The sequence below is a fragment of the Anopheles gambiae genome, chromosome 3 (assembly GCF_943734735.2).
Source record: "Anopheles gambiae chromosome 3, idAnoGambNW_F1_1, whole genome shotgun sequence".
Lineage (NCBI taxonomy): Eukaryota > Metazoa > Arthropoda > Insecta > Diptera > Culicidae > Anopheles > Anopheles gambiae.
In genome coordinates this window covers 65,160,518-65,182,227 of record NC_064602.1, presented here as the reverse complement: position 1 = coordinate 65,182,227, position 21,710 = coordinate 65,160,518, and the positions used below count along the sequence as shown (strand labels likewise).

Below are 21,710 nucleotides of genomic sequence, written 5' to 3'. Positions count from 1 at the left end.
ATGATTAAAGATTACAATTAGTATTAGTATCTTTACTACTACCTACAAAATTGAAGATACCTATTAGTTTAAAGTAGGTATCTTCAATTTTGAACCATACTTGGATGATATAATAACAGAAAAACAACAATTATAACTAAAAAGTTTCTAAAAGTTTAAAATGTAATAATTTAAGTGCAATAATCAAAACACCGCATTCTCCTGGCCCGCGGCACTCGATCGTGTACTAAATTTGGCCCATTGCCTCAAAAGTTTGCCGACCGTTGCCCTAAGTGATTGAACTATTCCCTTACATGATTCGAAACCCTGTATAAACCAACATAGGAACATAGAAAAAATGTAAGTTGGGAACAAACTGTAAAAATCAATGTTTTATAAATCCCATCCTACAGGAATAACAGTACCGTGTAGTGTGAATTATTTGCATTAATTGTATTCTTACCGCTGTTTTCTAGGAACCCTTTACAAGTTTGTAGGTGTTCAATCATTTAGTTTACTTCGGTATAAGCCAGCAGTATCACGTAACAAGTATTGAATTGAGCATAGTGGAGAATACTCAAGTGAAGAAATTTTAGATATAGGTATACAATTGTTATTCGTGTACAAGAAACTGGTGGTATGAATCCTGCTTCTGTTATAAAAGGTTTTCTAGGAATTTGCTTGAAACAAAAACGATAGGCTTTCTCGTTCTGCGCAACACATCATTAAACCGGACACAGCGAAAAAGCATGTTGATTTTGTTACTCAAACATTTTTAACATAACGACTATCGTTGACATTTGCATGCATCGTGTCGCAGTCAAGGGATCAACTCACTATAAATCGTACAAGTGTTCTGCGATCGTGGGATAGTGCGCCAAACGTTGTTTACATTTGTGTAAATTATGACGTATTACAGTCTGCTCCAGAAATACGCGGTTTATGAGTTCCTGAAGCAAGCGCTTAATTTAATTTTTTTACGAAATATAGCCGCTTATTAAATGTTAGGGTAGTTTTGTTAAAACTTAGTGCTTCTATTTAAATCACAATTAATTAAATACGATTTGTGAAGCTTATTATGATGTTACTGACAAAAATACGATGTGAAAATTTTAGCAAAAAAGGTTAACTTTGATAATTATTGGAGTAATTTCTACTGATTGAACACATAATCTATAAATAAAGAGAACAGCGAACCGAGATATTAAAAAAATAAAATAAAACATTTTATACATTATATATATATATATATATATATATATATATATATATATATATATATATATATATATATATATATATAAATATATATATATATAAATATATATATATATAAATATATATATATATATATATATATATATATATATATATATATATATATATATATATATATATATATATATATATATATATATATATATATATATATATATATATATATATATATGATGTTTAATGATGCTTAATGTTTCAAACGATGTGTTTTGGATATTTGTTAGCGTAGTGAATTAAACTCACTAGCATGAACAACACAGATTCATATTATGTGTTAAAAACACAACTAACCAGTTTGTTATGCATGAAAACTTTTTTTAATTCGTTGAAAAATATTTAATTAGCATGAACATTTTAAAATACTTTACACAAGCGTAAAATACTTTACACACATTATTTTGTCTATTTCAGATTGAGTTTTCAATTAATTACCTTGGCGGCATAAACGAAATAAGAAGAAATTAATTTTTGTTTTTGAATATAACACTGTGATAACGGAATTATGACGCAAAATGCAATCGACCGAAAAGTAAGTCTAACCTTTAATCTTATCTTTGTTTCAGTCGCATTCAATCTTAAGTCACTTTAATTCGGATACGGTGAACCTATGTTATTTGCTTTGCACATGACAGATAACTCAAACAATTAGTGATGGGCGCTCGAAATTGGAACCTACTGCTTTTGATTCTGTGTTTGGAATCGATTGCGATTCCGATTACGCTTTCGGAATCGATGACATTTCCTATATTGAATTCGAATAAGATACCAGAATTTTGAACAAACAAAAATAATGTCTAGAATTTTGAACAAAAGAAAAACAATGTTACTAAAGCGCTGCATATTATGGTACAATACAATGGCTGTGGATACAGTCGATTGTACAAACGATCCAATCGTTCATGAATTGGATAAAAATGAGGGTGAGGGGGGAAGGGGGGGTATTGAATAATTTGCTATAAAACACTTTATAAACTTTGAGCCTCAACGCAGTGTTTCGGGTGAGCAAATAACACGATGGCATGAGAGCGACAATTTCTCGTGCGACTGTTATCAGCCTTTTTTTCATTGCGATAAGCGGCAAAGTGCATTTCGTTTTCATTCATCTTTCCTTCCTCATTCGTTTATATGAGAATCATTTAGCGTCAGATTGAAAGCTGAGCGGTGAGCACAACCCGCTGCGCAAAGCGATCGAAAACTTCTCAAACTCAAACTTCCAAAATATTTCACAGCCTATGGCTGTGAAATATTTCGCATTCAAAACTGTTGCAAAATTTATAAATAAAATATTTCAAAAGTTTCGGCGCTGAAAATTTTTAAATGAAATATTTCTTCGATCGGAATCCAAGCGTTTTTCCTGACATTTCTGCTCGCTTTTTCGATCGCTTTTGGCGGAAAGCGATCGAAAATCCGAGCTACAAAACTGCTCGATTTTGTCGTGCGGGAAGCCATCATATGAAACGCAATAGTGCGGCGCTTAAAGCGTTTCAACACTTAACGTAACAATTACCCCCATGGGTAATTAGGTTCAAACCAAGGACTGGGTAGGAACAAGGTCAAATATTAGCCCAAATCGGATTGGCCATCTTGTATGCAATTTGACAGCATACAATTCTTTGAAAATTCATCATTCCCTCAAACATTTACTGTTACTACAGGCATACTCTTCCTGTGAAAAGTATGAACCAATTAACATTTTTCTTGCAATAACCAGACCTATTGATCATTTTAATCACAAATAAAATTTGAATCGAAAAGGGCTCTTCGATGTCAAATTGCCTGTAACGAACTTTTGGCTACTTGTGAAATCGTTCTACAAAATGGGACCTCGTTCCTACACAGTCCTTGGGTTCAAACCTAGAATGGACCGTCCTCCCTTAGCTGACTATCCGGCTGCGTGGTAATGAATAAAGTCTCGAAAGCCTGTTGTTGCCTGTTGTTTGAGCCAATTGGCCTCAATGGCCTCTTTCAATCGGTTGATTAATTCTAAAGGCCGGGGACACTGTCCGTACTCGCTAGTGTAATTTCCATTTTCACTAGCACATCTGGTGGCATCTGGGGGAAGCATTTAGGTGAATAATTTGGAGCCGCTTCAGAAAATATGTTATTTTTCCATGTTTTGTAGTTAATTCGGACGAGAAAAGTTTTGTAAAAGGTAGTGTTGAGACGTTATCAACAGCACTCTTTCTTTCGCCCGCAGTAAATTATTGTTAATAAAAACAAGCGTTTTTAAGCTATCTTTCACTTAGAATTTTATTGAGAGACGCTAAAAAATCTGTCACTTGTCTCGGGCTAAGGCGAAAGAGTGAACTTTCTTCTCTCCCGTAGCACCGGTTGTGAGCCTTCGGGAGTTTTCGGCCCGATCAGTGTTGGACGTTGTCCACACTAAGCATTTACCGCGTCACCCTCTGTCGGCAATTACAGGGAACAACACCTTCTGTGCGAATCGGTTGTTAATAATTATTAACAGGTAGATGCACATGACCTGAATGCATTGCATACATTTTCATGGCAAAAAATGATGGAAAAACTACTAAATTTTGAGATTTGGCATGACCATTCCCTCAATGACAAAAAAGCTTCCACCAGTCGCCGCCAGATGCGCTAGTGAAAATCGAAATTACACCTGCGAGTCAATTAAAATTACACCTGCGGGCCGGGGCACACTGTCCGTTCTCGCTATTGTAATTTCGATTTTTACTAGCGCATCTAGCAGCGGCTGGTGGAAGCTATTGATGTGTATGTTGATAAACGTCCATAAATTGCAACAAAGTAGGCCGTTAATTGTTGTTGTTGGACAAGTCGTCATTCATACAAAGCGCTGGGCGACATTTTTCCCCATCTTCCATCATTGGGTAAAATTATAGCCTCCTTGACCCAACAAGTTTTTTGACAGATAAATTATACCAGCATCCAGCTTCAACCTGCCGTCGCTAGATGGCGTACGCGTTCACAAAAATTACACTATGGAGTACAATCAATGTAGCTCGGCCTTTAGGCAGCGGTCAGAACTTCCCCGCATGCGATTTTGCCGCAAGCTTTTGTATGGGATTTGACGTTAATGACAGCACTTGCGAATCTGCCGCATGCGGCGATGCGGCAAAATCAAAATCATTTGATTTTGCCGCATCGCCGCATGCGATTTTATTTCAGATGTCAAATGCCTAAAATCATATCAATGAATGATTATCTTTATAAAGAAACAACAAAATATCATTATAATACCTTGAAAAGCTAGAAAATTGAGAAAACTCTTTTCTTGCCGCATGCGGCAAAATCGCATGCGGCGAAGTTCTGACCATTACCTTAAGGCCGGGCTACATTGATCGTACTCGCAAGTGTAATTTTTATATTCACTAGCGCATCTGGCGGCGACCAGCGCAAGGTAGATGTGGGTATAATTTAAGTGCCAAAATTATTCATGCTTGGTGTCCCATCAATTTTCGACCAGGCTACCTGTTTGCCGTTTGAAATTTTGATAAACATCCATAAATTGCAACAAAGTAGGCCGTTAATTGTTGTTGTTGGACAAATCGTCATTCATAAGGCCGGGCTACATTGATCGTACTCGCAAGTGTAATTTTTATTTTCATCTGGCGGCGACCAGCGCAAGCTAGGTGTCGGTATAATGTATGTGTCAAAATTATTCATGCTTGGTGTCTCATCAAGTTTTGACCAGGCTACTTGTATGCCGTTTGAAATGTTGATATACGCCTATAAATTGCAACAAAGTAGGCCGTTAATTGTTGTTGTTGGACAAATCGTCATTGATACAAAGCGCTGGTCAACATTTTTCCCCATCTTCCAATATATATGCATCATTGGGTAAAATTATAGCCTCCTCGACCCAAAACGTTTTTTGACAGATAAATTATACCAGCCTCTAACTTCAACCCGCCGCCGTTAGATGGCGTACGCGTTCACAAAAGTTACACTACGGAGTACGATCAATGTAGCCCGGCCTTTATACGCGTTTCCGCGGCCGCGAAAACGCGCGTCGTGTATTTGCGGCCTTAAGGCCAGGCTACATTGATCGTACTCGCAAGCGTAATTTCGATTTTCACGCATCTGGCGACGGCTGGTATAAGCTTTTTTTGGTCATCGAGGGAATGGTCATGCCGGATATCAAAAATTAAGTGGTTTTTCCATCGTTTTTTGTTAAGGCCGGGCTACATTAATCGTACTCGCAAGTGTAATTTCGATTTTCACTAGCGCATCTGGCGGCGGCTGGTGGAAGCTTTTTTTGGTCGTAGGGGGAATGGTCGTGTTGGATCTCAAAGTTAATTAGTTTTTTCACCGTTTTTTTTGATGCGAAAACTGCTGAAATACTTGCACAACATATTTATCTATCAATTACAAAGTTTTTCAAGTCCAGTTAAAGTAAAGAAAATGGAAAAATTAAGGCCGGGCTACATTGATCGTACTCCGTAGTGTAATTTTTGTGAACGCGTACGCCATCTAGCGGTGGCGGGTTGAAGCTACATGCTGGTATAATTTATCTGTCAAAAAACGTTTTGGGTCAAGGAGGCTATAATTTAACCCAATGATGGAAAGATGTTGGAAGATGGGGAAAAATGTCGCCTAGCGCTTTGTATGAATGACGATTTATCCACCAACAACAATTAACGGCCTATTTTGTTGCAATTTATGGACGTTTATAAACATTTCATACGGCATACAAGTAGCCTGCTCGAAACTTGATGAGACACCAAGTATGAATAATTTTGACACATAAATTATACCGACATCTAGCTTGCGCTGGTCGTCTCCAGATGCGCTAGTGAAAATAAAAATGACACTACGGAGTACGATCAATGTAGCCCGGCCTTAATATGTTATCTATAAGCGAAAGGCCACGGGAGTGACAAAATGCTGACAATTTTTTCAAAATGTTAGCTTTTGTCACTTTTTTGAGCTTTTGTCAAAATTTTGTAACCTGGAGCAGCCAGGAAAAAAAGTTGACAAAAGTTGACAAAATTTGAGGTTCGTGAAAATGCGTAAACAAACAGCTATTTGGCGCAGTTGTGACCCATTGTTATGCTAATAATGCTAAAATGCATGATTCTAATTGATTTATGTACCTATTTAGTGCTTCTTAAACAAAATATCGATGATATTCAGATGTTGGAGCTTTTTGTCGCTCTTGTGTATGTTTTTGGTGCGGCCACGAGAAAAGCTCTTTTTTACAGTTGACAAGCAATTTTGACAAAGTTGAAAAATTTTTCAACATTTTTTCAGCTCCGTGGCCACGCCCTATATGACTTGTTGATGCACACATAGCAGGATACACATGGGAGCTGTGCCCATACTTTTACAGTGCTTTAAACTACTTACCTTCGCGAGCAAATTTATTCCTCAGTAAGGGTGCCGCAATCAGGAATTGCAGTTATGCAATTTTGAAGTTTTTTCATGTGTTGACTCTCAGTTATTTGATGTATACACGATAAATATTGAAAATATATTTGTCTTCGTCTTCTTCTATAGAGCATATCTGTTGTCAATTAAGCCGAGGCTTAACTGCTGTCAGAAAAACAATATAAATGTTTAAAATGATTTTAAATATGACTTTTTTTATTTTTTTTTAATTTTTTTAATTTTTTTAATTTTTTTATTTTTTTTTATTTTTTTTAATATGATGAACGTGAATATTATAAAAATAACCTTTACGTATGAACCTCTAGAACAAAGCTTTCCAACGTTTTTAGTATCGCGCACCACTTGGCTTTCTAAATACATTTGTCGCAGCCCACATTTATTGAGGATATCTATTTTTAAGATTTAGTTCAGTTCGTTAATAACATCTACAAAAATATTATAGCTAAAGTGATTTCCGACCCTAATCGCCTTTTTCGCAAGCAATATTGTTTTCGAGTCATTCAATATCATCGTTTGGCACAATGCATCGTCGATCGCGCCCCTATTCCGTCGTTGCAAGAAACCAATAGGTTGTGTTAATCTTTTTCGAATTACACTCATTCGACACTGCCAATTTCACAATATGTTTCGCATATAACTAAATTATTCGTATCTTCCAAATTATGCTCAACCACTAAAGACAAACTTAACACAATCGATTAGGTATCCAAAATACAGGGTTTCTCTAGCCAGCTCAACATCGGAAGCGAGAAATCCGATCCCGTAAAATGCAATTCAACAATAACAATTGAAACTCGAATGATCTGACATTCATTTGACAAAGTTGAATAGGGATTTCAAGGATTGGAAATGAAGCTCATAGAGTTGAGATGCGGTGCTCGTTCGAAGAAACAACAAACAGGTGGTCCCCGAGATGCGCGAAAAGAATAAGAAATTGGTTACATTATATTACATTATATTATTATGTATTAAATTATCTCCCATTAAAGGCACAAATTTAGCACATACGCGGTTGCTTAAACGTGTTGTAGCAATATATTTTGACAGGCTGGCGAGCATTGTTTATTTTCCTTGTAAAAATATTTTTTGCGAATCCTACTTGTTTAGTCCATAAACTAGTAATTGTGAGCATAAAATTACAAAAATAACACGCCTAGCTGTCACAATCTTCACAATTCACTCTTAAATTGTGTTTTCATTTGAGGCAGGTTTCCTAAACACCTGATGTACATTATCTGGAGCGATTGTGCTATCATCCGCTGCGCTTGTCTTTATGTTTGCTTGCATTGTTCTAACAAATGAAAACCCCTGTAACGGAAAAGTTATAAGCTCCCATCAGCATCATATCCATTCATTAAATTAGACTTTATAGTTTTCATCATATTATTTAATATTATATATATTTATATTTATAATATTATATTTATTTTTTATTAGTTTATTTGCCCACAAGCACTTTTTTATTTGAATTTTATTTTGATTATAACATTTACGAAATAATATTTTTAGGACAAATCAACTATCTCAATGCTGATACCGTTTATAACATCGGTAATAATGTATTTTTCGTTGATTCAACATACGGAACGTAGCAGCACATCTTCAACAGTGCTTAAATGCATGCCCATATTCAGTTTACTATTTTATGTGATGTTGAAGGATTCTAAAGCAAGTAGAAAGTGTGTATCAAATGTTTCTTTTATTTTTATTTACATGCAGAAATTATATTTCTTTTTCTATTTTTGTTTGACTTTTAGGGCAAATTATCACAGTCGCATTTTCTACGGCCTTGTGTTTTCTGTTTTGGGAGATTTTTTATTAAATTATGAATTATTTGAACCCGGCATGGGTGCTTTTGGTGTGGCACAAATATTCTACATATGGGCGTTTGGAATGAAACTAAACAAACTATGGATTGGTACAATTTTATACCTAACAGGGTTCTTAGGTAAGTATGTATCTACGCACGAGTTTTTATTCAGACTCTTCAAACTCTCTTCCCCTTCTGGTTTACATGGGTATATATAAATTTATCCTTGTAAAGATTTTAAGTAAAATAAGCAATGTTTAAAGGTACAATGGACCGTCCCTCCGTAGCAAGCATTGACTAACCGGCTGCGTGGTACTGAAAAAATACTCGAAAGCCTGTATATATCGGGACCGTCTGTCCGTTTAAATCATGAAGGTCAAAACATGTATTTATTATATTCTCTGTTATTTTTTTGACTTTTTCAGCAATCACTCTATTTTTTGAAAATTTAAACACGGTGATTAAAATTTGCCTACCATTTTATGCTATTCTATTGTTAACCATGTGCTGGAGATCATTGGCTAGAATCGACAGATCGGATGTAAGTACACGAAGTCAAATAGTTTGTAAAATAACTTAAACCCAGTAGTATGGAAACGGGTTTGCTATTTATCTTATTTATATATTTATTATATGTTTTTGCCAGGGTCAAAATAATTAAATCTGATATCAAAATCTCACTCAACTTGATGATCAATGTAACTAAAAGACATCAGAATGATTGGACGACAGTTGTTAAGATTGCGTGGGTTAAACAAATTGGTATTATCTTGCCCGTTTAGTTTGAAGAATGTGGATACATAGAGATAAAGCTAATAAACAGGATAACAAGGAATGAATAACTGAATTAAAAAAATAAAATAATTAAAAATCTAAATCAACAGATACAAGTTGGACGGTGTGACATTAAAAAGTTAAAATAATAATAGCAATATAAAATCAGAAGCCAGTATGAATTCTTGAAAAAAGTCATACATTGTTGTAGCCAGCATTAATAGGAAATAAAATACTCATATCGTTCATTGAATATGTGTATGGAACGTTCAAACGGATCATTTGAGCCGAAAACAGTTCTCCGTGGCTCTATGTATTGGGCAGCTTGGTGTCTTAAGGATTTCGCAGGAATGGAGTTACGCTAATTATACGAGAGCATCAATTGTATGCAATAGTGAACCAGATTGTAAGTTGGTGCGTACATTTAAATGTCGATCTCTTAGTGTTATCAGTTCAAATAGGTTACACCGTTCATAAGTCGGCTAAGAAATATCCCTGCCCACAAGTTTTAGAAACAAAAATCGTGTAAATCTAAGCCTCTTCGATTAATCCACCCAATGCTGTAAGGCACGTCCATTTCAATAGAGGACGTACGTTGAATCCCAAAAAAAATTTTTATGGAGTTTGAAGTTGGTGCTTAGACGCGTATTATTTTATATTTTTCATTTTTGGTCATGATATAAAACATTATCGTACCTCAAGAAAGTAGTATCTGAGGATCTCTTTTTAAATTAATTTCTAAATGTTTTTTTCAGAGCTATTTGCGGATTGTGTGTGGCATCGCTAGTATATTATTTGTAATATCTGACGGTATAATAGCAATCGACAAGTTTTTCACTCCTATAAAATCGGCTCAAGTAAGTAACTTAAATTGTTCAATAAACAAACCTAACTCAATTTTTTCACTAAAAAAATACGGTTTTTCTCGGCTGGTTTGTTTTGATTCAAACCAATGATTACAAAACTAAAAATCATACTACTGTTTTGTTGTCTTTATTTTCAGACGTATATCATGATAACGTACTATCTCGCACAAGTCGGAATCACGCTTAGTATTAATGATGTTCAACTGTATAAGACTTCAACTTTTACGGAATCATCCGTGCGAAGTGACAACAAAACTAAACATAAATCGTACTAAATTTGGGTTTGCTTTTTTAATGAAGGTAACATTCATAGGATGAACTGAAACAAAAATGAAATGTTCTTCATCTTTTTTTTTTATTTCAATACTCTAAACAACTTTTCTGTGTCGTTTAAGTCACAACAAACATACGAACACATACATAGACGATAATCTGCCTATTTCAGGTTATTTTTTATTTGTATTACATATACTGGGATATATTATTCAGAATTATGGGATTATGGTAAAAGGTATGACAATCGGACAACAACTTGAAAGCCAAAATATAGGCAGGGCAAAAGATGAATGATAGATTTTTTTAATGTATTAGAGCATTATAACATGGACTGACACGGCCAAACTAATAAACATTAGCAAAATAAAAATTCAACAGTGTATACGTTTTTGAAATACTACCCAAATTATCACAAAGTTTCCTTGCACTTTCACAGCCAGTGTTATCATGAAAAGCAACTCTACGTGCAGTGGAATTTGAATTTGAGAGCTGCACCAAAGTGAGTTAATATATCAGGTGGGCTTATCGAGTGAAATTTGACGTCTAAAAACGAAAATAGGAAGAAAACCTGGTTCTACAGTTAGGTCCATAACAAACTGGGTGCTTTGATGATTGATCTATGTTATTTTTTCTAAGTCTATCTGTTATGTTGTACTCTTTTACTTTATTTAAACATTTATTAAACATACGATATAAATAAAATACAGAATGAACAATTACGGACCGCGCACCAGCTGCACCGAGCGCCCCTGCCGAGAGCTCCTGCTCTATCGGCCTTCGTACACACTCTCATCGTGCGGCGCTCGGCACACACTAAGCCTTGCGATTAATGCATGCGAACAGACAGCGTCCACGGGCCTGCCCACGCCCGAATGCAGAGCCGATGGCAGACGATTCTATCTTCACCATTAACATAAGTGTTTGAATACCACTAAAACATATACAGTCTCGGGTGATAAAACTTATATCTATTACAATAAAACTTACAGTGTCAGACAAATCAATAGGACCACTTATCAATTTATTATTCACTTATCATATTTCATGACTTAAAGTGAATCAATCTTTACCAAACTTTCATGAAAGCACTATTGGAATGTTTACTTTAAGAATGTTTTTAAAGTTTGGTGAAAAGTTAAGAAACAAAAAAGTTATGATAAGAAATGTAAAAATAACCCAAAAATCATGCGCCAAAATAATAGGACCAGTTCACAAAATTTTAAAATAATTATCATTTATTATTATTAAATAACAGTTTTTGATGTTATTGAGTTGTCGGATAACTTAACTTAAATTAGTTAACTAATGCGTATACATTTTTTTAGAGTAAAATTTTGCAGGGCCGGGCTACATTGATCGTACTCTCTGGTGTAATTTTAATTTTCACTAGCGTACCTGGCGGCGGCTGACCGAAGCATTTTTCCAAACAATTTGGGGATGCTCCAGAAAATACGTTATTTTTCAATGTTTTTCACTTTAACTGGACTGGAAAAGCTTTGTAATTGATACATAAATATGTTGTGCAAGTATTTCAGCCGTTTTCGCATCAAAAAACGGTGAAAAAACTACTTAATTTTGAGATCCGGCACGACCCTTCCCCCGACGACCAAAAAAAGCTTCCACCAGCCGCCGCCAGATGCGCTAGTGAATATAAAAATTACGCCACGGAGTACGATCAATGTAGCCCGGCCTTTACACAAGTCGTAATAGCCGTTTGAAGAAATTCTATTTTCTTTTTAATATACTTACCATAGTTGTGCGGTACGCGGTAAAAATACACATAACTGCACGGCTTACGCTTTACACAAATGTTTTAAATATTTGTAGTAATGTTTTATACTACTTTTAACAAAATTTACCGCACTTTATAGCATAACACAAGTGCTGCAAAACGTCACTGCCAACGTCATAAAAAATCTGACTGAAACAAAATTCATATCAGCGTCACGTACTCAATTGTGATAATCAGAGGTGATACTCAGAACGGTTGCACAATGGGCATTTGCCGGGATGAAATTCAAAAAATCTACTTTGTAATAGCGCAATTCCAAATAATAGGTTTCAATACTTTGGGTTAAACTAAGAATAATACCAAAAATGAGCTCTTCATCTTTTCTGGTTCTCTAGAATAGACCTCTCTAAGTCGAGACTTCACTTTTTTATAAAACTTTTAACCTTTCTAACTTTTTCAAATATGAACTGATTTTTATAAGTTTAGGTATTTAAAAATAATATTTAGAATATTTAGTCAGCTTTATAAACACATAACATATTTTTAGATAAGTTAATTTTATGCGCAAATATACGATGATAACTGAAAAAACCTCTTGAAAAATTTTATCCTTAAAATTTTTGACTTGATGCCATTATTAAAGAGGCGTAAAGTGACGTTGTCTCATATATGCCACATAATAGTGTAATATATATACTATCAATCTGTGAAGAAATATTCTGCAAAAGTTTGCGAACGCGAATTTTATTGAAGTTTTTGCACACTTTTGAACTTTTTCTAAAAACAGACACATGCGTAACTAGGCGGCTCCATAGGTGCCTAGTGTAGCTTTATTCGTGTATTCTACAAATATATTTTTGTAGACGTGCTTGTTATCATCTTTCATTTCCATTACGAAGCTGTGTATCTTAGTTATAGCTCATGTACTTATATAATACTAGCTGGCCCGACAAACTGAATTGTTCCGGAAAAAACTAAAACATTATTGCTTTGTTACTTGGGATATTTGTATTGTGCCCGTATCCCCTCAGGATCCGATCATCGAGTGTAAACCGCCAAGTACACCAAGTGTCAAAGTGCTGTACACAATACAACAACAATCCTGCTCTTTGTATGGGAGTTAGAAAATCGTTATTAAATTATGTTTAGTGTAACATCTGAACGATTTTTAAGTCTTAAAACCTATTCTCATACCACCTTAAGGTGTGTGCAAAGTTTCGTTGAAAATGATCCACCCGTTTCGGAGGTTGCTCGCAACAAACACCGTGACACGAGATATATATATATATATATATATATATATATATATATATATATATATATATATATATATATATATATATATATATATATATATATATATATATATATATATATATATATATATATATATATATATATATATATATATATATATATATATATATATATATATATATATATATATATATATATATATATATATAGATGTGGCAGCATAGCCTTTTCTACAGCACTGTCCCGCGCTAACGCTTCCAGTGGTAGTCCGTGCTATCACACTAACACTAACGCTAAGCTAACACGAAGAAAACCGAAGAATACCGAACATCTAACGAAGCGAAGCGATGATAACGATCATCTAGGACTTACGATAAAATAAACGGAGAGATCGCTCTCATTCTAGTCTGGTATTCAGAACAAATCGTGCTTCAATAATTACGCCAAAAACGAAATCGAAAGAACGCGCTAAAGTGGTGACCCCGACGTGATCGTTCAGTTCAGTTTCTTTTTTTTTACGAATTTTGGTGTACATCGCAGTAATGGAAGAGGATAAGGTTGCGCCTAATCCCATTTTACCTGGCCATTTTCGGGCTGGTTCTTTGGTGCCGACCCCAGTGGGCCTAGTACAGCAGTGCCCAACCCTAGTGTGCCTATCTCTAGTGTGTCCAGCCATGCTCCTTAAAGTGTAACACAACTGTGAGCCTTTATTTCTCTTTCAATTCCGCGACGATACACACAGTAAGCCGAGCCAGAACCTTCTGATCTGCTCCGGCCGATCGCGGCTTTTTATATCCTCCTTGACCCTTGCGTGAAAGAGAAGAAATGTTCTCATCCTTGTTCCTCAGGAAAGTTCCAGAACCGTTCCCTGTCTCTAAATCTCGCAAACCGTTCACGGTCTCTACACTACTCCCCCCTAAATTCGCGGAGTGAAAAATTTACTTTCCTATCTACTCTATTTAGTTGGTATGCTGGTTTAAGCCTATCAATCGATACGGACATTTGCTTACCATTTCTCTCTATCACAAAAAACTTCCTGAGTTTCTTTACCACGTCGTAAGGCCCTTCATATGGAGGTTCGAGGCCTTCCCTAACCCTATCTATCCTGACATACACCTTGTTGCATGTTTCTAATTCCTTAGCTACGTAAACCTTTGTTTCTGTGACGCGAGGTGATGTCGGAGATACTTTGCTAAACGCGTTTCTAAGCCTGGCTAAGTAATCAGTAACATCAGGAATATTTCTGTCTGATGGTGAAACGAAATCTGCTGGTAACCGCAAATTCTGTCCGTAAACTAATTCGGCCGGAGTACATTTCAGATCTTCCTTATAGCTAACTCTGATTCCTAACAACACGAGAGGTAATCGTTCGGTCCATCGTTCAGAAATATCGTTAGCCATTAGTGAGCCTTTTAAGTGCCTGTGAAATCTCTCTACAAGACCATTGGATTGAGGATGGTATGCTGTTGTCGATATATGATGACTTCCTAATAGTTTAGCTAGCTCCATGAACAGTTTTGACTGGAATTGTCTACCTCTATCTGTTGTTATGTTAATAGGACAACCGAATCTTGATACGAATTCTGACACCAATGTTTTGGCTACCGTTTCTGCTGTAATATCTTCTATTGGATAAGCCTCCGGCCACCTCGTGTATCTATCTACAACTGTTAAAAGGTACGATTTGTTATCGGAAATTGGAAGCGGTCCCACGATATCAATGTGAATATGATCAAATCTGCCAGCTGGAAGATCAAATTGTGCTAATGGTGAGTGCATGTGCTTATTGATTTTAGCCCTCTGGCAATTTTCGCAAGCTTTGGTAGATAAAGAGGTGAGTGGATCAACTAACCGTTTGTTACTCAGATCAACCAATAGACCATATCGTTTGAGGAAATCTGCCCCAATGATCGGATGGTTCACTGCAGCAAGCACAAAAGTATGAGGAAAAGAACGACGTAGCCCCAAGGACACCTTTAAGAATTTTACCCCATAAGTTGGAATGGGAGTTCCATTTGCTGCAACTAACGTATCATTCGATTTTGCTAAAATGCCAAAAATGGAATTAGGAATGACAGAAACATCGGCCCCACTATCTATAAGAAATGTTAGCTTAGACTCTTCGTCATAAAGAAAAAGGCGGCTTGAATTAGTAAAAACACTCACAGATCCCGCCGTATCTGCAGCGTTTATTCGTTTTTTTGCGCTTCATTGTTATAGAAATTACATGGCTCCACACATTTTGTAGCGGCACTGCCAAACTTATAGTGATACCAACAAAAAGGTTTTCTAGGTGTTCCTACTTTGCCGCGAGATGCACTACGATTGCGCATCCGGTTTCGTTCAATCGATCGATCACGGCCGCGAGAAATTCGCATCTGTTCCATTAAGCCTTTTAATTCCTGAACCTCTTTCTTAAGGGCAAATACCTCACTATTCTCGTTGCTTGATTCTTGTTTAACGCTACATGCATTCACCATCGCCCCTTTTGATGCTTCCCATATTTTGTCCGCAATAGGTAGAATCTCTTTAAGGTTAGTTTTCCCTAGTGAAATCATGGCTATTTCTATTGATTTTGGTAGTCGCCCTAACCATAAACGAAAAATTAACTTATCTGAAATGTCACTGGATGATCCTGCAAGCTGCACGAGACGCCGATGAAATTCCGACGGACTGCTATCTCCCATCTCGGCGTTGTAGAGAAGTTTCGAGATCCGCTGCTCCTCACTAATCGATAAGCGCGTCAGCAAAGCTTCCTTCAAATACGTATACCGGTTGTGCGCAGGAGGATTCTGGACGATGTCGATCACTTTCTCCAGCGTCTCGGGCGGCATGGCGGTTAGAAGATGAGCATACTTGGTGCGCTCGGTTTTGGTTCCCGCGTTTTCAAACTGAGCCTCTGCTTGAATAAACCATGTACTTGGTGAGTTGGTCCAAAATGGTGGCAGCTTCACAGCACTGATCTCCATCTCATCCCGGATGTTCTGTGGTGCGGTAGGTGGCGGCACGCGGTTCGTCATCTCGGATTGAGGTGTCGTCGATGGAGTTGCGAAATGTGCCTCCTCTTGAGCCGCATGATGTACCGACGCGTTCGTCTCGTCTCCGAGTTGTGGTTGATTTGTAGCCATGTTTCTGTTCAGATCCTTTTATACGGCAAAGGAATAACGCTCCGAACGAAACCCAGACGAATGTGATTCTGATAAACCACGATGATTGCGTTGAGTGTGTGTATTTGTATTGATCCCCACGCGTTGATGAACACGCGTGCTTTAGTACTAGTCACGGACCTCTTGATGGTGTGTGTAACATTTACTGCAAGATGGTGCGTGTGTATGTGAACGCGTTGAAGAAACGTTTCTGTCACCAGACGTGTGCTGAGTGTTGGTGTGTGTCGTTGTGGGGTGAGCGTAACCGGATGACGTGTAATCCACAAAGGATTCTAGAAAATAATCCTGCTTTCTTTTTTCACTAGAACTCACACGCAATGTTTATTTTCCGTACTTTTGAACATACGTACTTCAACACACGCCCGATCGCGATACTACGTACGTTTTATTCGCGCTTGTACAACACATGTACGGTCACGACGCTCACGTTAATTAGAAGGCTGGCGTACTATACGAAACAAATCGCCACGTTGAATGAATCGTAGATTTAGTGTTCTTAACAAAGAGTGTGCGATTATGTGATCTCTCTTGATCACGTCGGGGTCACCAATAAAGTGTAACACAACTGTGAGCCTTTATTTCTCTTTCAATTCCGCGACGATACACACAGTAAGCCGAGCCAGAACCTTCTGATCTGCTCCGGCCGATCGCGGCTTTTTATATCCTCCTTGACCCTTGCGTGAAAGAGAAGAAATGTTCTCATCCTTGTTCCTCAGGAAAGTTCCAGAACCGTTCCCTGTCTCTAAATCTCGCAAACCGTTCACGGTCTCTACACCTCAACCCGCTGCCGTAGAAGCAATCCATGCGCCGCGACTGAACCCACCAAATATGGTGGATACGAATATCGAGACATATTTTTTGTCTTTAGAATTTTGGTTCGCTGCTTCGGGTATCAGCGCATTACACGATACGCGAAAATATAATATAGTGAAGGCGCAAGTCGGATATTTTGCCGACAGTCAGCAGCGGCGCCTGCAGCGTGTATTGTCCGATATGCCGCTTGGTGATAAAAAGCCGAGCCAGCTTCTCAACGAAATGAAGCGCGTTGCTGGCAATTCCCTTAGTGAACCGGTTCTTATCGATTTGTGGGCATCAAGGCTGCCACCACATGCCCAAGCTGCAGTGATCGCTTCTCGCGGTGACGCCGCGGACAAAACCACCATCGCTGACGCCATTGTGGATTCAATGTGTGCGAACAGACAGCGTCCACGGGCCTGCCCACGCTCGAATGCAGAGCCGATGGCATACGATTCTATCTTACCCATTAACATGAGAGGGACAGAGCTAATACCCCGAACGTACCCGAAAGGTATGCCCAGATAGCAAAGCCGAAGGCCTTTGTATGGGAGCCATCGCGCTGATCAAGGCTCACTTTTTCGCGCGCATAAAGCAAAAAGTGCGCGAAGGCGAAAAAAAACCCGAAAGCGCTTCGTGTCCTCTCTCGTGTTTCTAGTTTTATTCTCTTTCGCATGTCATCACTCTCTCCCAGTTTTTCGGATTGAAATGAGAATTCACTCTCTTGATTTGGTTGCGGCAGTCTAGCTGCTTCACACTCTTTATTCTCTTCTTTTTGCAGTTCCCACAAGAGGATTCACACATGTGTTCTCACATACTTACATACACACACACGGTGGTTGGAAGCCTGGTGCGGCTGTTTCCAATTCTGCCTTTTCTTCTTCCCTCTTCACACCGCGCTGGAGCCCGTGGTGGTGCGCGTGTTCAGCCTGCTTGGTTCAGGAAAGATGTCATCAGATTTGGCGCGCCTCAACCGCGGTGTTGTATGAAGGCTGTTGATGAAAATACACAATTAATAGACACACTTTGTTAAAAAGATTACACTTCAATTAAAGATGTGACAAACTTACCTTTGTGCTTGAGGATCAATTGAAACTTGAACGCCTGTGCACACAGTGTCACACTTTTTAAGTAGTTTGAGGAACAGCTAGCGGTAGCAGCACACATCTGAAACTTGTAATGTGCAAAACATTGCATATTAGAATAATATTAGAATTAGAATAAATGTCACATAGCACTAGACACTTAGAAAAAGACACTTACCCAAACAATTAGATGATAAAAGTTCGTCCTCCGATGAAGCAGAAAGAACACCGCGGATGGCGCAGTATGTAAAGTGTTTCACGCAGGAAAAATAGTTCACGCAGCACACAAACACACACTCTCACATCCACGGTTCAGAGCACACTGAAGTCGCTCTTTGGCTTGGATGGAAAAGACCAAACACCCTGATGAGTGCGATGGAAGAAAATGACGTGTGTTCAACAGGGATGGGTAGAATCCAACACACGAAGTGTGCAGGAGAATTCTCTTCGTGTGGCAAGAGAGAATTGACTAACACCCTGATGAGCGAGAACGCAACAAACGTTGTGGAATGTAGAAACGGGATAGGAATAGTAAGCGAAGGCAGTTTGTGGACATGAGGGGGTTGAAACTGGGAGAAAAAAGCTTCGGTTGCTACTTGGGTGCATGCTTGACTCATCAGGATCTAAAGGAAAGGACAAGGCAAAAGAGACACAGAAAAAATTCCTCACGGCTACACATGTCCTCTAGACGCGTTGTCTATGCATCTCGCTCGGTATCACAGCGGCATACGGCAGGTAAGCAGTACAAATGCTGCTACCTGATACGCTAACATGTTTATCGAACACAACTGTTCGGTACGGCTCGGTAAACTTCACGAGGACGCCGGAACACAAGGGCGCAGACATTTTCATGATTTTGTATGACTTCGGCTGTTTTGGACCATACGTTTAGGCGCAGGCAATGAGCCTGAGAAATATTAACGCCGTCGAACGTAGCAACGCAGCGATGGCGCCTGGCCTCGTGGCTGATGCCACAATGTCAACGACCGCATATACGGCCAACGACCCCATATCCGACCTACGGAAAGAAATTGCCGAATTGTCAAGGCGCCTTGAAAACGTGCTGCCTAACCGAAGGTACCGAGGACGATCGAATTCCCGCACCGGCTCAGCACGTAATCGCAGTTTAAGTCGCGGAAGCGATTTTTCGACCGGCCCGTGCTGGTACCATCGCAAATTCGGTAGTGATGCACGGAAATGCCGAAAACCCTGCACCGTTCAAAGTGCACCATCGGCACAATAGTGTCGCTCTGCTGATGCTGCGGTGGAGATTGGCGAACTCACCACTACAGCCGCAATCTTTCGTCTACGAATTGCAGATAAACAGAGTAAAACCATCACCGATTAAACTGTTCGCCGCGAACGGATCGCCGATTAATGTATACGGTGAAGTGTTGTTGAAGATCAACCTCGGCCTTCGTCGCGAGTTCCTGTGGTCGTTCCTGATAGCTGACGTCACTTCGGGGATAATTGGCGCGGATTTTTTAGGCAATTTTGATCTGCTGGTGGATATGAAACGGAAGCGCCTCATCGATAATACCACTCATCTTGAGTCGGTTGGCTTGCTAGCGAAGAGTGAGCAGTGTTCGGTTAAGACCTTCAGTTCAGTGTCGCCTTACGCTGACCTATTAGCCGAGTTTCCTAACATCACTCGTCTAGCGCCACCGGGTACGATTAGCGATGCTTCGATTTACCATCGAATCGAAACAACAGGGCAACCTGTTTACGCACGCCCACGACGTCTTTCGCCCGACAAACTTCAAGCAGCGAGGGCCGAATTTGAACATCTACTGAAGCTTGGTATATGCCGACCATCCAGCAGCAGTTGGGCGAGCCCGCTCCATATGGTGAAGAAAGCAGACGGTTCTTGGCGGCCATGTGGGGACTATCGGGCGCTCAACGCACAAACCATCCCGGATCGCTATCCCATACCGTACCTGCAGGACTTTTCGACTATATTGCAAGGTAAAATTATTTTCTCTAAAATTGACTTGCAAAAAGCCTTCCATCAGGTACCAATCTATCACGAGGACATCGCTAAAACTGCCATCACGACACCGTTCGGACTGTTCGAGTTCGTGTTTATGACCTTCGGATTGCGAAACGCAGCGCAAACGTTTCAACGGATGATCCACGAAGTGGTCAGAGGACTGGAATTTGTATTTCCTTACATCGACGACCTATTCATCGCATCATCATCACCCGAAGAACATCGTGATCATCTGCGACAATTGTTTGAAAGGCTCAAACAATATAACTTGGCGATAAACATTGCCAGCGCCATCACTGGATTATGAAGCACTTGCGGAAGACCAAAAAGACGATCAGCAGCTCCAGAACATTGCACAAGGTAAAATCGAAAGTTCGCTAAATCTAAAGTATTTTACCATTCCAGGCAGCACCAAACAACTTTTATGTGACTGCACTGGGAATCGCATTCGCCCTTTCATAACGGAACGCTTTCGGAACGCTGCGTTGCAGGCAACGCACCAATTATCTCATCCTGGCACCCGTACAACGGCCAAATTAATGACGGAGCGATTTGTTTGGCCAGGCATCCGCAAGGATAGTATTGTTTTCGCTAGGAGCTGCTTGCCATGCCAACGTTCGAAGGTGACGCGACACACACAATCACCTATATCCCGATATTCGGCTCCGGACAGCCGATTTGCACATGTAAACATCGACATCGTGGGGCCCTTCCCTCCAAGTAAGGGCAACCGTTATTGTTTAACGGTCATCGACAGGTTCACGCGTTGGCCTGAAGCGTTTCCAATTCCTGATATGACCGAGGTAACAGTTGCCGAAGCTCTAGTTTGTGGATGGATAGCCCGGTTTGGTGTCCCATCTTTCATTACGTCTGACCAAGGACGCCAATTTGAATCAACGCTTTTTGGGGAACTGACTCGTTTGCTCGGATCCAGCCACCTGCGCACGACTGCATACCACCCACAGTCAAATGGGATTATCGAACGGTGGCATAGGACCCTTAAGGCATCTATTCTGTGCCATGACCCCGAGCACTGGAGCGAGCATTTGCCTATGATTTTACTCGGGCTGCGTTCAGCCTATAAGGAAGACCTTAAGTCATCACCTGCTGAGATGGTATATGGCACAACTCTCCGAATACCGTCTGAGTTTTTCGTAAACGACACCGAAAACCCGAACGAAGCCGAATTTGTCGACAAGCTTCGAAGAGCTATGCGAAAAATCCGTCCCCAAGAGACTGCCAGGCATGGAAATCGCAGTGTTTTCGTTAATCAGGACTTACAAACGTGCGAGAACGTCTTTGTACGCAATGATTCGGTTCGATCCTCG

General features: G+C 39.1%; 1 protein-coding gene and 1 long non-coding RNA gene across 5 annotated transcripts; one reads left to right on the top strand and one right to left on the bottom strand.

Annotated features, from left to right (window-relative positions):
* The first annotated feature begins 321 nt into the window (after positions 1–321).
* On the top strand, positions 322–10,726 carry LOC1268737 (lysoplasmalogenase TMEM86A). 4 transcript variants are annotated; one of them, XM_061657771.1, is made up of 8 exons: positions 322–339; positions 456–581; positions 1,669–1,786; positions 8,140–8,309; positions 8,388–8,578; positions 8,866–8,981; positions 9,970–10,071; positions 10,218–10,726. In XM_061657771.1, exons 3-8 carry the CDS (start codon positions 1,760–1,762, stop codon positions 10,353–10,355), a joined length of 744 nt encoding a protein of 247 aa, XP_061513755.1. In that variant the 5' UTR covers positions 322–339; positions 456–581; positions 1,669–1,759; the 3' UTR covers positions 10,356–10,726. The 4 variants fall into 4 exon arrangements, with proteins under 4 accessions (XP_061513755.1, XP_061513757.1, XP_061513756.1 ...); XM_061657773.1 differs by lacking the exon at positions 322–339 and having other exon boundaries at positions 465–616; XM_061657772.1 differs by lacking the exon at positions 322–339 and having other exon boundaries at positions 474–643.
* Positions 10,727–18,035: 7,309 nt separating this feature from the next.
* LOC133393279 (uncharacterized) lies at positions 18,036–18,996 on the bottom strand. The gene is made up of 2 exons (XR_009766069.1): positions 18,378–18,996; positions 18,036–18,299 (listed from the first exon to the last, which is right to left on the bottom strand). It is a non-coding gene; the product is annotated as an uncharacterized LOC133393279 (long non-coding RNA).
* Positions 18,997–21,710: the final 2,714 nt, after the last annotated feature.